At 37.9% G+C, this 16,346-nt stretch overlaps 1 protein-coding gene across 1 annotated transcript in view; it reads left to right on the top strand.

Moving 5' to 3' along the window:
* Positions 1-16,181, top strand: part of LOC121430548 (intraflagellar transport protein 172 homolog) — a 45,983-nt gene extending 29,802 nt beyond the window's left edge. The window contains exons 25-38 of the mRNA XM_041627852.1: positions 679-837; positions 1,499-1,679; positions 3,485-3,594; positions 4,640-4,775; positions 5,879-5,977; positions 7,268-7,441; positions 8,432-8,635; positions 8,990-9,100; positions 9,789-9,908; positions 10,905-11,060; positions 11,434-11,532; positions 12,861-13,014; positions 14,451-14,542; positions 15,404-16,181. Coding sequence (XP_041483786.1) covers positions 679-837; positions 1,499-1,679; positions 3,485-3,594; positions 4,640-4,775; positions 5,879-5,977; positions 7,268-7,441; positions 8,432-8,635; positions 8,990-9,100; positions 9,789-9,908; positions 10,905-11,060; positions 11,434-11,532; positions 12,861-13,014; positions 14,451-14,542; positions 15,404-15,493 — 1,885 coding nt within the window. The 3' untranslated portion in view covers positions 15,494-16,181. The remainder of the gene's footprint in view (positions 1-678; positions 838-1,498; positions 1,680-3,484; positions 3,595-4,639; positions 4,776-5,878; positions 5,978-7,267; positions 7,442-8,431; positions 8,636-8,989; positions 9,101-9,788; positions 9,909-10,904; positions 11,061-11,433; positions 11,533-12,860; positions 13,015-14,450; positions 14,543-15,403) is intronic.
* Positions 16,182-16,346: the final 165 nt, after the last annotated feature.

The following is a 16,346-nucleotide window of genomic DNA, read 5'->3' as shown; positions in this document are numbered from 1 at the left end:
AAATAGGCGTGTGTTCTGATTTCAGCTTTAACTTCAAAGGAAAGTACCAAAATACGAGATAATCAATTTTATCAGAAAGAATAAAATAAGAGGAGCAATCTACAATATAAAACTTGTGTCAACAAAATCGGTTAATGCGAGTAATGGAAGTTTGAAAAGTCTTGTACTTTATATGGGGATCCTCAAATTGGCAAATATGCTTCAAAATGGCTGATTTTGTGGACAACTACATTTGTTCTGTACAAACATTTTCAGATTTCCCCTTTATTTTACATATTTCACATTATCTCCTGACCTTGACATATGTGGTGTCAATTATATTTTCCCATGACATATGTTATGCTCAGAAGGAGGCAAGATGCAATTTGAAAGATAGCATGTAATATGTCCTATTCACATCACAAATTTTAGCCTGTTTTTCCTATACAGTGCATTTGAGTTTATGTCCCATTCACATTGAAAATTTTATCCTTTTCTTTCCCGTACAGTGCATTTGACCTGGCCCATTCAGCAATGAAAAATAAGATGGGTGATATCCATCTGAAGCATGCTATGTTTATTTAGCTACAGCCTTTATGTCCCATTCACATCACAAATTTGATCCTGTTTTTGTCCTGCACAGTGCATTTAAGTTCATGTTCCATTCAAAACAGAAATATCCTTTTCTTTCCTATACAGTGCATTTGAGTTTGCATTCGACCTGGCCCGTTCAGCAATGAAAAATAAGATGGGTGATATTCATCTGAAGCATGCTATGTATCTTGAAGATGAAGGCAAATACAAGGAGGCAGAGGCCGAGTTCATCAAGGCTAACAAACCCAAGGAAGCAGTCCTTATGTAAGTCATTTTTCTTCTCTACAAATACTACTGGGATTTGGAGCAGGCTAAAAAAATCATCATCTTGACTTGATTAACTTTTTAAAAAAATCATCCTTTATTTATTGATTTATTTATTTTTTCTTTGATTCATACATCCATTTATCTATCCATCTATTTCGTTATCTATCCATATATCCAATTTTGAAATGACATTGTTTGGGGAAAAAAATGATTCGCCTTAAAGATTATGTGACAGGTAACGTGTGTCGATTTCCATCCTGATTGTGCAACCATTAACTGAGCTTGTCACTTTTTTGTCATGGAAATAGCTTTGTCTGTTTAGGGATGATAATATTTACCATGTGATATTTACCATCTCTGATATGAGAGAATATTCTTCTTTTTACACATTCAGAAATTTCTCCTTCTCTTTTAGTCAGCATGCGCATGTGATGCAAACTCAGTCAGACTTGTGTTGTAGATGAACTTTTTTTTAAATTCAAATTCAATTATGTTTGGTTGACTTATCCACTGTCAAACTTTACTGAAACAATGAAATTCATTGTACATTACACATGGTTAACCTCTGCTGTTTGCTTATATATATTTCTTGTTATTAATACTAGTGTAAAATGTTAACTTACAATACAAAAATGAATGATTGCTTGGTATTCATTAGGTATGTACACAACCAGGACTGGGACTCCGCCCAGAGGATCGCAGAAGACTACGACTCTGACAGCGTCTCCGATGTCTTGGTCGGTCAGGCCAGGCAGTCCTTTGAACAGAAAGAATTCCAGAAAGCGGAGTCCTTCCTTCTCAGAGCACAACGGCCTGAGCTGGCTGTCAAGTACTATAAGGTGAGCAGAGCATTTCATGAAGCGAATAGTCAAGTGCTATTGTTATAAGCTACTGCAAATCATGGCTTATGATTGGCTGGGAGCATTAATCAATGAAAGTCACAAAACTTTTTTTTTTAAATGAAACACTCCTGAGGTCTCTTTTATTACAATTCAGAGACAGGTAGTATGATACCCCTCTCACTTTCATCACCTGAGACTATGTAAATGAACAAGATTAGCAATGACCCTAGAACTAATCCTTGACAAACTCCCAATTTCCAAAACCATACATATTCAGTTTCAAATCTATTGCAAGTGGTTAAAGGTCAAGTCCACCTCAGAAAAATTTTGATTTGAATCAATAGAGAAAAATCAGACAAGCACAATGCTGAAAATTTCATCAAAATCGGATGTAAAATAAGAAAGTTATGACATTTCAAAGTTTCGCTTATTTTCAACAAAATAGTTATATGAACGAGCCAGTTACATCCAAATGAGAGAGTCGATGATGTCACTCACTCACTATTTCTTTTGTTTTTTATTGTTTGAATTATACAATATTTCAATTTTTACGAATTTGACGATTAGGACCTCCTTGCCTGAAGCACAAAATGTTAAAATAATGGAATTCCACGTGTTCAGGGAGGAATGAAACTTCATTTCACATGACAATGACGAGAAAATAAAAATATTTCATATAATAAAATACAAAAGAAATAGTGAGTTAGTGATGTCATCAACTCTCTCATTTGGATGTAACTGGCTCGTTCATATAACTATTTTGTTGAAAATAAGCGAAACTTTAAAATGCCATAACTTTCTTATTTTACATCCGATTTTGATGAAATTTTCAGTGTTATGCTTGTTGAATTTTTCTCTTTTTATTCAAATCAAGTTTTTGTTGGGGTGGACTTGTCCTTTAAGGATGATAATGGTGGAAAAGGGAAGGACTAATGTTACATTACAGAATAATTATACAATTTTTGGTATTTGGGGACGTCTGAACTCTTAATTTGAAAATGATACTGGTTCTGATCATTGAATTGTTGACCCATGACTTCTCCATTGTTTATTTTCCCCCTTCTTATAAACTTCTTTTTCGTGAATTAAACTATCAAAAGTAAGCAAGTTTTATTCCTTTGACATGAATTTCATTTTGTAACCATTTTTTTTCTCTCCCATTTATTTGCATCATTGAACCAAAACTTATCTTAATCACAAATAAACAAATGGGCTGACTTTTTTGTGCTGAATATGCATGATATTGACCAGATATCATCTTGATATTGGCTGATTTCAAGTCTGTTGTTGGTATTAGAAGCAATATTCTGAGTGTACATAAATAATCAAGATCACAATATTGTCAGCTCAACACCCAAGTTAATGACCTATCAGGACCATCTCCATTTTATGTTTGGTGTTATATACTCATGTTAAAATTGACTTAACACCGACACCAAAAGGTCAACACTGAATTTGAAATCACCCATTGTGTTTGGTTATTGTGTTCAGAATGCTGAGATGTGTTATACTCATATTACAACTGACTTAACACTGACACCAAAAGGTCAACACTGAACTTGAAATCACCCATTGTATTTCGTTATTGTGTTTAGAATGCTGAGATGTGTTATGCTCGTATTAAAATTGACTTAACACCGACACCAAAAGGACAACACTGAACTTGAAATCATCCGTTGTTTAGTTATTGTGTTTAGAATGCTGAGATGTGTTATACTCGTATTAAAATTGACTTAACACCGACACCAAGAGGTCAACACTGAACTTGAAATCATTCATTGTGTTTGTGTTATTGTGTTTAGAATGCTGAGATGTGGCAGGATGCCCTACGGGTGTGTAAGGAGTACATCCCTCACAAGCTACAGCAGCTTCAAGATGAATACGATAGAGAGGTTCTCAACAAAGGTACCAGGTAAGAGGGTTGCCGTTCCATGAAAAGAAATTAAAACATCGTGCAGAAATGCCACAAGATATTATACAAATAATGCACGTAAGTGCGTGCATGCAGGACCAAATAATGAACGATGTGCGAGAAGAGCCAACGGATATACTGCACCTTCGCTGAATATCATGTGATTCGATTTGGACCAATCAGATTACAGAACATTCTTGGGAGTTGTATAATTATAAATAAAAGACAGTCAAATTGTGTTAGTGGCACCTTGTCTATAGCAAACACCTGCCTACAGTGACCACTAAAACCGTTTCTCATGGAGGTAGATTGTGTGTATAAGAACCTGTCTATAAAAGCCTTATTTTGTGCTTCTCTTGGGTGGCCACTATACTGTACACATATTTCTTGTATCTTAATTTTCATGGAGAATTAGCTTTCAGATAAAAAAAATAAAGAGCTACTGCCTTTTTTAAAGATTTGCATGGTAGATGATACTGGAGTACAATTCAAAATACGTTACTCTTGCCCTATACCACTTTGTAAGGGGGCCCTGCCAAAAAGCTGTACTTCACTGGGGTTCGAAACCTATTACTTTTAGTTCTTTTCTGTTATGCATTGTACCACTTTTTATACACCCATCCTACAGGACGTATTCTGGTATCACGCTGGGTGTCCGTCTGTCTGTCCGTCCGTCCATTAACTTTTCTTTGTAAGCGCGGTAACTTCAGTTTAACTTAACCTAGGCTCATAATTTGATACTAGCATGGATCCCAGGAATTATATTGATTTAAAGGTCAAAGGGTCAAGTCTCCACCTTCAACTTTTTTTCCTTGACCAATAACTCCATATTCCATGTGACTTATGGGCGTATAATGTGCTCGCCCTAGCGATACTCTTGTTTTGTGTTTGATTTGGATTGAGTAAACTATACATTGACCCTTTAACAAAATTTTGTTGGACTGATTGATGCACACAATCTTTTATATACATGTATGTCACCAGCTGGTCATGCCCTTATGTAATAGTTTTTACTCACACCAATCCTGTCATCTGTTTCTTTCAGAGGGTCAAACAACCTTGTTCAGCAGGGCAAAGAATGGGAAGCGTCCGGAGAGTATGCGAGGGCGATTGACTGTTATCTCAAGCTCACTCCTAAACTCACAACTGATACTGAACTCCTCGCACAGTGCTGGAACAAGGTAATATATACTGATTATCTTTGTAGTGATTTAACCATTAAAAGACTGGGCTATTTCGATGTTTCAAAAGACTGAGGGGGTGGACTTAGCCACCCTTATGATCTCGGCCGTCAATCACATGATCGCGACGAAAATCGCCACAAAATTGTAAGATCAAATTCTTTGTAAAAACTGATTTCTAATTAATTATGCTAATTTATGTTTGAATCAAATGTTTGCTCTTATTAACTAAATAATGCCCTAAAATGCTGAGTTTTTGTTCACAATTTCAAAATTGTGATCAAATATGCTTTAGAAAATTTTCAAATTTGCGCAGCAGATTTATCGCAACAAAATCTGAAGGGGCGCTGAAACAGCCCCCCTCCCACCTGTCTTATTAGGGTTCATTTTGTGGTGTTGGGGGGTTTCCTTTCTATTGCATTAATTTGTGTTCAATGTGTTCTGCAGGAAACAAATGAATAACATAGAATCACCCAACAGATTGAAAAACGGTTTCTTTTAAAGACAAATTTGGGTAAATCCATGAATATTATGATTCATCCAGTAATCTTGAAATAACAGTCAAAAATTGAATCATCTACTGGAATTTGTTGAAAATTGAAAGTATTAACTTACAATTCTCTGTCGTCGCGACGTTTCACCAACCGCTGTTGGCTTCATCAGGCGAATGAACGCCAATCACGTCTTTCCAAGTGACTCCGCGCATCCTGGACAAAGAAAGCAGGTGGTTCGAGAGAGGAGTAAAAGAAGCTATTTGGGAAAGAGTGGAGAAGCCAACATTGAATCGGAGAGGTGGTTTGCGGTTCCAGCTGTCACACGCCTGGGACCGAATCCTACGGGAAGTTCAAAGCCGTCTCTCACGGGATTAACTTCCGCCCCTGGTGAACCAAGTGACGCTACGGTCGGTTGACTCTGGCGCGGAGTCACTTGGAAAGACGTGATTGGCGTTCATTCGCCTGATGAAGCCAACAGCGGTTGGTGAAACGTCGCGACGACAGAGAATTGTAAGTTAATACTTTCAATTTTCAACAAATTCCAGTAGATGATTCAATTTTTGACTGTTACAAATTTGGGTAATTTTAAAAAAACTTCTTATCTTGTAGGCTGCTGAGCTTGCCATGAAGTTTATGGACTCCAGCAAGGCTTTGGATATCACAAAGGTCGTCTGCCCTCGCTTGGCGGAAATCAACAAGCACAACATGGTGAGTATGAAATCAACTTTAACCTTACGTAAGTCTTTATTATACTATATACGTAGTATTGGGTATACGATTGTTGGTAAACTGATCAAATAATTTGATGGGTTACTCCCAGGGGGATTTTCACAAAGAGTTATGTGTCACTCAAAGTCATGTTTATTTCTGACACGCACATATGTAACATCAAATTTTATTGATTAATATGCAGTTAGTGCTCTTCATCTTCATGATTTGATCAATGCAGTGATGCCTTTTATACCGCACGCAACTGGACATTTAAATGCGACTCTAAGAATATATTTGCAATCAATGTCAAATATTCTGTTGCAATTTTACAAACTGAAAGATTGATTTGAGTTCTAGCAAATCAGATTACACTCCTTGTTTCGAAGAGCAGATATGCAATCAAACTTGAATTTGTAATTAATTGCAAGACATATGATTGATTTAGGAACGAAAAAATAGACTTGCGATTGATCGCAAGTTTCTTGCAACACCCCCTAAGTCACTTGTAACTCTTTGTGAAACACCCCCATACATAAGTATGAATCTCTCTTCCCGCTATTTTTCCCAAAGGCTGCAGACCTTTACCTTATACCCTTTTTACACATGCTAAAATTTCCTTAACCCCGTACTATAGGTGGGGCTAAATTGCCATTTAGCCCCACCTATAGAACGGGGTTAAGCTTAGCCCACTTTCTTTTTACACAGCATTTTTTCAAAGTGGGCTAACCCCACCTTTAGTACGGGATTATTTGGCCCTGCAAAAAAGCAGGGTTATCCCAGCAATTGCGGTGCTAAGAGCGATAGTACGGGGTTAAGATCTCCAGTGTAAAACGAAAGTGGGCTAAGCTTAACCCCGTTCTATAGGTGGGGCTAAATGGCAATTTAGCCCCACCTATAGTACGGGGTTAAGGAAATTCTAGCTTGTGTAAAAATGGTACGAGTGAAGTACTTGTACTACGAATGATCGACAAAAAACGCTAGTCCGGGGTTAGCGAGTTTCGTGTGTGAAAAGCAAGCATTCCGGGGTTAGCAATAACAATTTGGCATGTGTGAAAAGGAAAAAAAATAGTACGGGGTTAAGGATAGTACGGGGTTAGCGATAGTCTGGGGCTAAGAAAAATCCTGTGTAAAAAGGGTATAAGTCTTGACCTTATCAAGGAGCCAATTGATACCCTGCCATGTCACAGAAGGTGTCCTAGAAGTCTGTACCTTGCGTTTGTAAACAATTCTTTTTCAGGATAAATGACATCAGTGTATCTCTCCCTTTCCTCTAATTTTTTTATAAAGGCTGCGGAGCTCTACCTTAGTCTGGACCTGATCAAGGAGGCCATAGACACCCTGATGGACGGAGGAGAGTGGGCCAGGGCGCAGAAGGTGGCCAAGGAGCTTGAGCCTCGCTACGAGCGCTACGTCGATGACAAGTACAAGGACTTCTTGAAGAGCGAGGGCCGAGCTGAATCTGTAAGTAAAACACTATTCTGTATCGGTCTTTGATGCAGTGTTCAGAGCTGTCAAGTAGTAACGCTTTTCAGTAATTAGTACTGAAAAATAAGAATTTTGATGGTTTCATGCAAAATACTGATTTCTAACTTTTCAGTTTTTTTGTGTTTTCCTGTGGTGTTGTTTTTTTAAATACTGATTTTCCTTCCAGTATGCTGATTTTCATCTTTTAAAATACTGAAATATTCTTGTTCAGGTTTGCAACTCTGAGTATTGCCCTTCCATGGGCCCGTTGCAGAAAGAGTTGCAATCAATCGCAACTCTAAAAGTCTTGTGCAACTTGATTTTCAACCAATCAACAGTGCGCATTTGGGACTTGTGATTGATCTTTTGACTTGCGTTTAAACACAACTCTTTCTGCAACGGACCCCTGGACTCTGCAGTTACACTTATTTATATCCTGTAAAACATATTTTTGTTCCTGTGGGGTTTTTTTTCTGCTAGCCCTATCATCGCAGGCTTGTAAATTTCATTTGTGTTTCGATGTCTGTGTTGTTAAAATGCATATTTTTGTTGCTTCATTTCCATCAAGATAGAATTTAGATAATTTTAGTTACAAAATAAGATAGAATACCCAAGGTGTTTTGAAAGATAAAAAATCAGAATTAAGAGTGGAAAAGTAAACCTCCAATACAAATGCAACAAAAGTGCCCCTTAGGTTTATACAGAACTGCTCAACTAATTATATTTCTTTCCATCATTTTACAATAATCATCATGCTACTATAACACTTCAAATTTTTCAGTTGATCTACAGTATGTGGTGTATTCAGCAAATGTTCTATATAACGCGTTGACAGTGAACTGTAAAGATCTGTGATGCATTTTATCTAGGTATTAGGGAACGTATCAGATTCTTTTTCTTCAATTGCGATTTCTTTAATAATGGATTCTTGAATTGGTAATGAGGATAATTAACATAATGATGGTATATTCTCCCATCTTTCCTTAGCTGGCTACTGTTGACATCATCGCTGCCCTCGACATGTACGTGGACCGTGGCGAGTGGGAGAAATGCATGGAAACGGCTGAGAAGCAAGGCTACAAGGTCCTGCACAAGTATGTAGCCTTGTACGCCAGTCACTTGATCAAGGAGAATAACTTCTTCAAGGCTCTGGATCTGTATGTACACCATGGGGCACCACCAAACTCACAGGTAAGGATGACAAAGTAGCCAACTGTTTTCCCTTTTTTAAAGAATTTTATCCCTTTCTTGATGAAAATATTGCAGGTTTTATGAAAAATACTTGTTTTCTCAAAATCATATTCGAAACATGTAGCTACATTTTATTTTCACACTACTTCCTTTGCATTTTAGGAAAGGTCCATACTTTCTCAGTCGAAGGTTTTGACTGGTAATTTGCATTCAGACTCGCCATATTTCTAGAACATTGCTGCTCAAAGTGACATTTGTGAGATACAAGATATTTGGCTGTCTGAACCCATTTATGTCAACCCGCCTGTTGTATTCCAATGCTTATCCACTATGTTTCTGTCATCTTTCTTTCAGAACTTCAACATCTACAAACGCATTGCCAATGAGATCTTCGCCGCCCCTAACCTAGACAAACCGGACTCCTACAAAGTTTGGGCTGATCTAAGGGATGTTCTTCTCAATCTGGTGAGTGGATTAGATTAATAGTAGTTTGAAGAACTCACCGATAGTAATCTTACTTGGGTCTTTCCCGAATTTTTTTGGCAGAAATTGTGCCGTAACTTTGTGGAAAGACCCACATGAGAAGATGTGGACTAATCAGCAAAATAATCACCCCCTGCATATATTTGTACCTTTTGAAGTCAGTCTTGCTGACGGTAAACTCTGTATCAGGGAAAAGGTACATGGGGGCTTGGGGTGATTCTGCCCCCAAAATGCTGAAAAGAGCCCAAAAAAATGAAGAAAAAAAGGAACTCTGAAAAATTCCCATAAAAAAGGAGCTTTGGAAAGTCCCTATTCATTGCAATGTTAAAGCTTATCCGTGGTTGCAGATTTAGGCAGTGAGTTGTGAAAAGTAGCCTTTGAAAATACGAATTAATTTTTTTGCCTTCTCTGTACCAGTATTGAAGTTGAAAGTAAACAATGGCAACAATAATACCCCTTACTTGGGAGAAATTCAACTTAGTCATTTTCAGAAATCAGACTAAAAAAGCTTTCAAATATGCATCCATTTGTGATTGTTTGACTTATGAAGTAAACCTTTGCTTTGGTAGAAGTGACCGTAGAGTAAATCTGGTATTACACTATCATGTAATTGTTAATATCTTGTAGGTAGTCACCTTATGTCTATTTTTTGTTCTCTTGATATTACTAGTGTGAGAACATGCAACAGACGCAGATGGCAAACACCGCCCCCCATCAGGAGTTTGAAACAATGCTGACCATCGCTCATTACTATGCCAACAGGAGTGCATGCATGGCACAGAAGAATCTGGTAAGAACAGAGAATAGTAGTGGTGGGAGGGTCATATGAGACTGCCTTGAGGAACCACACACTTTGTTATTCATAATTGTTCTAACTGAAATCCTTGAGTGCAAAAGAGAATCTGATAGAAAAAAAGAAGTAAGTCAGGAGGGTCGTATGGGATAGCCTTGAGGAGCCCCAGACTTGTTATTCATTTTCTAACTGAAGTGCATTGAAGTGCATGCATGGCACAAAAGAATCTGGTAAGAATAGGGATGGTGAAAGGGGTCATATGAGATAGCCTTGAGGAGCCCAACACTTTGCTATTAATAACAACTGAATTGCTTCTACGCTAGAGAAGAATTTGGTAAAAGGGTTTCGTGAAGAAGAAGGGGGAGTCCCAGAAGGTTGTCATGTTGCTCACTGAATGGTGATGTTTACTGTAATATTTTGAAGACATTGTTTTTCGGATATTGTGTGTTTAATCCGCTAACTAGTGTGCTTATGCTCTACATCTTGGAGGATTCTAGTGACCAAATGAGCACAAAAATGGAAAGTGGACATAGTAGAGATGTATAGAGATGTATAGAGAGATTTGCCTGTGCTTATGACATCCCAAACATTAGTTTGAAGGTAATCATTGTCCTTTTTCAGGGTTTGTGATTGTTTTCCCCAATTTACCAACATCTCTGCCAAACTTCAATTCCTTGAGATCATAAAACTCAGTTTGACCAAGGAAATATTTGAATTAGAGGGGCTAGATAATATACAGTTTGAAAAAGTACTTTGACTTATGAAAGGTTGAATTATTTAGAGTTAACTGCATATATACTGTTACCAGACATGGTGGCTCAGTGGTAGAGTGCCCTCCTCGTGAACAGGAGGTTGTGGGTTCGCTCCCCAGTCGACTTGAGTGTGACTATGAGTCACACTTACATCTTCGTGAAACACCCCCCCCCCCTGAAGTCCCTAACTTTGGTAAATAAGAATAATCATTATTATTCACCTCTGTCTTTGACAATCCAGGAACCTGTAGCAGCCAAGCTCTCCATAGCTCTCTTGCGTCACAGCGACGTCATCCCAGCAGACAAAGCGTTCTACGAAGCTGGTGTCCAGGCCAGGGCCCAGAACATGTACAGCATGGCCTTTGTATTCCTCAACCGATTCCTGGACCTTACTGAGGTGAGTGTGACATTTGATCAATGGTAGGTTGTGGACAGTGATGCTGAAACGTCGGCTCAAAGTGATATGGTGGTCGAGCCATTGTTTACACCCAATAGTTCGCCCCTCCTAGGTTTTTCTGATGTTCTTGCAATTGAATTTTGTGGGGGGTTTTCTTCAAATTTTCAGTATTTTGCGCTATGCAATTTCTAGTGTCCCTTTGTAAATAGACTTTGGTTATGGTGGGTAGCAGTATGAATTATTTTGGGGGGTGGGGTTAATTTACTGGTATATGCCAAAATCAGGGCATCTTTAAGTTTTCATTTTTGTGTTCATGTTTAGCATTATATTACTTTCAAATGCTCATCCTAGTTTTTTGTTTGTGTTTCATCAGGCCATCGAGGAAGGCAGTTTAGACATCCTTGACAACACTGACTTTCAGGATACAGACATTCCATTTGAAGTACCGCTACCAGAGAAGCAACACATTGCGGTGAGTCAACAAACCTCGAAACCAATGACACCCCCCCCCCATCTTAAATCTGATGGTCCCATTCCTCACAAAATATGTTGGCTTTAAAGCAAATACAAACCAGCAGCCTTGTTAAGCACCGCCTCCAGTCCGTAACTAGTTATGCCTGACCAGGTTCCTCACGATCAAACATACTACAAGGGGAAGATCGGACACTTCGGCTATTTTTTGAAACGCTCAACTTTGCTCATGGGGAAGGGCGCCAAACAGCGTTGAGTAAGAAAACCATGGCACAACGGCATGCTGCTGTGTATAAAACATATAGGGACAATGAGAGAGGGTACAAGGGCCACAGGTGCGGGGGTAATTCCAACTTTTCTTTTCCAGAAACCTCCAAGATATATTCATCTCTAATTTAGAAGAAAAACAAAATTTGAGGAAAAAAAAATTGAATGTAAAGATTGTCTATTCCTTCACCCCATTACCATTTCTCTCATATGTTTTGTACACAACCCAAAATGGAGATATACGGCTGTCTACTTACTCAACGCTGTGGAGTGCCCTTCCCGAACATTTCATTACGCGCTCTATGTACTGTCCAGTCTTCCCCTTCTAATGTCTTTGCCATAATTTAACATCCTGTTTTGTGCAGTTTTGTAATATTACCCACTTCAACGATAACTCACTACTCACTACATTCATATTGCAATAATTATGATACCAAGTAGCACAGGTACCTTTCCTCCTTTAAACAATTTATTTTCTCTACACAAATGAAATTTTATGCTGTTTCATCCCGAGTATTACTAATATATATTTCAAAAGTTATATCTTAAAGATAAATACCAGTTCCGGTAACGATCTCCAAATGAGAGTGAACAGAATCCAATAAAATTACCACCCAAGTGGATGTATGTATGAATAAAAAGTATGTGCCAAAGGATTCTGGAAGAAAATCCGTAATTGCTGATAAATGAGCAAAATAAGCAGGGAATTCCATCAAATGTCGGGTATTTTTCCAAGCAATATTAATACACTGTCCCATGTATGCTTTTCTGTGTTAGTGATCATAAGAATTACTCGTTTTGGGCCAAGGTTTCATGATTTCACAAAGAGAAGTTAACATGAATCTACCAGTTCTAGATGTATGATAACATAGTGACAATTAACCTAGATTTAAAAGACTTTCTCATGAAATAATTGTTTGCTGCAACTACTCTCTTTTACCTTTAAGACTAAGTTTTTATAAAACACACTCAATGAGAGACAACACACATTGTTAGTCTGTTCACTTCTTTTTAACAAAAATCGTTAATTTTTTTTCCCCCTGAAATATTATTTTGTTGCAGGATGATCGACGTGAGGAGGTCAAGGAGTGGGTCCTGTCCATCTCCATGGACCAGCAGGTGGAACAGGTCCTGGACAAGGACGAGAGAGATACCTACGTAGCCTCGCTGATCGCTGCCAACTCAGGGATGAGATCACTACCATGTGTCATTACAGGTATGAGCGTAACAGTGTTTGTTAGGTTGAAGGGGGAAAATGCTTGTAATGTTTTAATTTTTTATGAAATATCTTTGCAGGAATTTAATAGGGGTTTCGCATATTCACAGGTTCAATGAAATGAACAGGATGTACCTGCTCTGCCAATTTGAGGATAAATCACTAAATGTTATCATTTGTGGTGATTTTTTTTACATGATTGCTAAGAAAGCATGAATGCTTGTAAGCAAAACAACCAGAGGACCGACGGCTTCAGGTCCTCTCCGAAGGACCTGGTACTGAGGATTAATGCCGTACAGAGGGGTACTAGCGCAGCAAGTGGGAATCGAATCCGGGTCACTGAAATACGAATCCCCCGCTCTACCGACTGAGCTATTGTGCCTCCTGCAAGTAGATGTAACATGAAAGTAATATACACACATTTCCGATTTAAGGATAAACTCACTAACTTATATTATCACACATAGATATAACATGACAATAATATTCCTGCATTGCCAATTTACGGATGAAAATCTCTACCTTCTGTCATCACAATCATATGTAAGTGTGTGTGTGTAATTGAGTCTTTTACAGACGTGAAAGGGGCTTTCATAATTGCTTGTGCGATCGTTATACAATCATTTGGTCACAGTATATGTTTCACACAATTGCAATGTTGTAAGATGTCGCACCACCAATTGTGAAAGGGGCGTTAGTCAAATAGGACTACACACGTTTGGGATCGACATTTCACGTCACCATCCGAAAACGTGACCAGGGCTCGAACTTCTGCATCAATTTGTAACACCCCTAATGTAGCTTTAATTACAGGTTCATGCCTCATTGCCCATTTGTGGACAGAACATACCTATATTGTAAACTTAAAGCCTGTGTATAGCTTTGGTAAAGGGTCAATAATGTGATTGATAATCAAATATCATCTAATATGACAGTCTTACTGAAGCGTGGAGACCGTTAGATATTTTTCCAACTGCACTTCTCTGAGAAAATTTCAAATATTCAAATCTTGGATATATAGCGCCCTCTCTCGGCGATGCTTGTTTTAAATTAAAACAAAATAGGCATTCAAGCACTTATCTTATAAATTTAGTGATTAGATATCCAAAAGTTACAGACAAAGAACATATCTTGAAAGTTTCAGCCCATTCCATGATTTGGAATAGGATTTAATTGAAAGACAAAAACACACAGATATTTTAATTTGATCGGGTGACCATTTCCATGTAAAATCGCAAAATTTATCCTGTAAAACACATTTTCATTTCATATCCTCCACATCATAACTGTTATAGGGCATATCCATTCATATTAGCTAGCAATGAATTGGAATAGTGATAGGTGCATTTTGGTGGATTTACCAAAACTATACACAAGCTTTAATGATAAAATCACTACCTTATAGTTTGTTTTGATTTTTGATTTTCACCATTCAGGCTACCCTGTCCTACGAAACAAGCTTGATTTCAAACGACCTGACATGGCAGCTAACAAAGATGACTGGAACAAGTTCCTGATGGCTACAAAGGTAAGTCAAGACCTGAAGCTCATAATACAAAGCTTATTAATTATCGTAGAACTTTATTATGATTGATTGCATTGACTAAAATGTTCCATGAATCATGAAAATCAAGCATATGATTAATCGGGATACAGGACCCTGGTCTCTGTGACACGTATCATTGCAATTGATCCAGGAAGACATTTGTATGATCAATTGCATTGTATAAAATGCACCATAAAGTGATCAGTTCACTTCGCTCTGATTAAATCTCATTTTTTTTGTTCCTGGAAATTGGCTCAATGCAAGGCTTATAGTGTAAAAATACCAGTCCCAAAGTTTCAAAGTATCATATCAACAGGAACTATTTTAAAACTTTGGAGATGGCAACCGAAGTTTGAAAATGAATGAGGGTTGGTTTCAATGACTATGTGTGTACAGCGAATCTGGACTACATCACATACAACTCTGGATGAACTCAGCATGCAGTGTACAGTGTGCCCTAACTGTACATTGTAACTATTAATAGTGTGTGCATAGGAGTTGCACACAAAGAAGGCAGTCAAGACAGCCAACAGACTTAGATGTAGGTTGAGTACTGATTCAGATTCAGATATTTTTATTGTCCAATTGTAATCGAGTACAAATGGAAATTCAATTTGTTCGCACAAAATAATTTAGAATATTACATGATACACAAACAAGATTACACGATACATATAGTACACATACAAAACAACAAGCAAAAATAAGAGAGATGAAGATAAGGCAGGAAGGTGGGGGTAGCATACTGCAGTCACTGCGTGGAAATTAACCTCTTAAATTAATTTCTCATGACTTTTAATTGTAATTTATTTATATATTTATTTCAATTCTTCGTTTTCACAGATGTCGCACAGCACAGAGTGCCAGGATGTCCTTAAGTTCGTTGGTCAGTGGTGCGGAGCCACGCCCAACCCTAGCTACACATTCCAGTGATACCATCTCAACCACACCCCCATCACCATGGTAATCAAGAGAAAGGGGCGGGAATATGATGTAGGTCTCTCTCGGGATAAGTAGCCTTACTGCCTGATGATTCATATATTTTGATAAATTTCAACATTAATTATTAGTACTATTTCACTCAAAGATAAATGTTTTTTTTAATTATTGAAGGTGTATCTTATTAGTACTATGACAATTCTGTTGCTTTGTCAGTAGTGTCACATTTGTGTTGCTAGTTTAAGTAACTCTTGTGCATTCAACTTTATAATGTTTGCAATTTACTCTCTGTTTGTACAGATAGTATGCCAAAAAGGTGAAATTATTTTACATGTATGTGTCACAAAGTACAATTGTATAATAATGGAGTATGGACGTGCAAACAAGTTGATTATTTTATGGCATTATCCAACATCTGCAAAGCAATATTGACTGTTATGAAGAAGAATGGTTGCCAACATATAAAGATTTTACTTGAAAAAATATTCATTGTCACCTTGATGTAAGCATTAGACTTATTTTTATCATGCCACGGTCTTGATTAGTCTGCTGTGTAATCCCTTCCCTTGGGTTAAGGGGTCTGAATGTCCAGCCTACAAAGACATGTGTACTGAAGGCCCTCTACACGTGCTAGTCTTTGTGTGAAGACCCACTTGTTGATCAACGTTTCAATCAGGGTCTGTGCCTGCAGACTAGGTCTTGATAATATAATGATATAGGGTATTTATATTGCGCACATATCCACCTTGTTAGGTGCTCAAGGCGCTCCTATATTACCCGGCTAAGCTAGGCGTTCATAGCGCACACAGCTTTTTAAAGAATTACTTCCTACCGGTACCCATTTACC

This window comes from Lytechinus variegatus, chromosome 17 (assembly GCF_018143015.1).
Source record: "Lytechinus variegatus isolate NC3 chromosome 17, Lvar_3.0, whole genome shotgun sequence".
Taxonomy (NCBI): Eukaryota; Metazoa; Echinodermata; class Echinoidea; order Temnopleuroida; family Toxopneustidae; genus Lytechinus; species Lytechinus variegatus.
The sequence above is the reverse complement of the archived record's forward strand: the minus strand, read 5'-3'. Positions and strand labels throughout refer to the sequence as shown.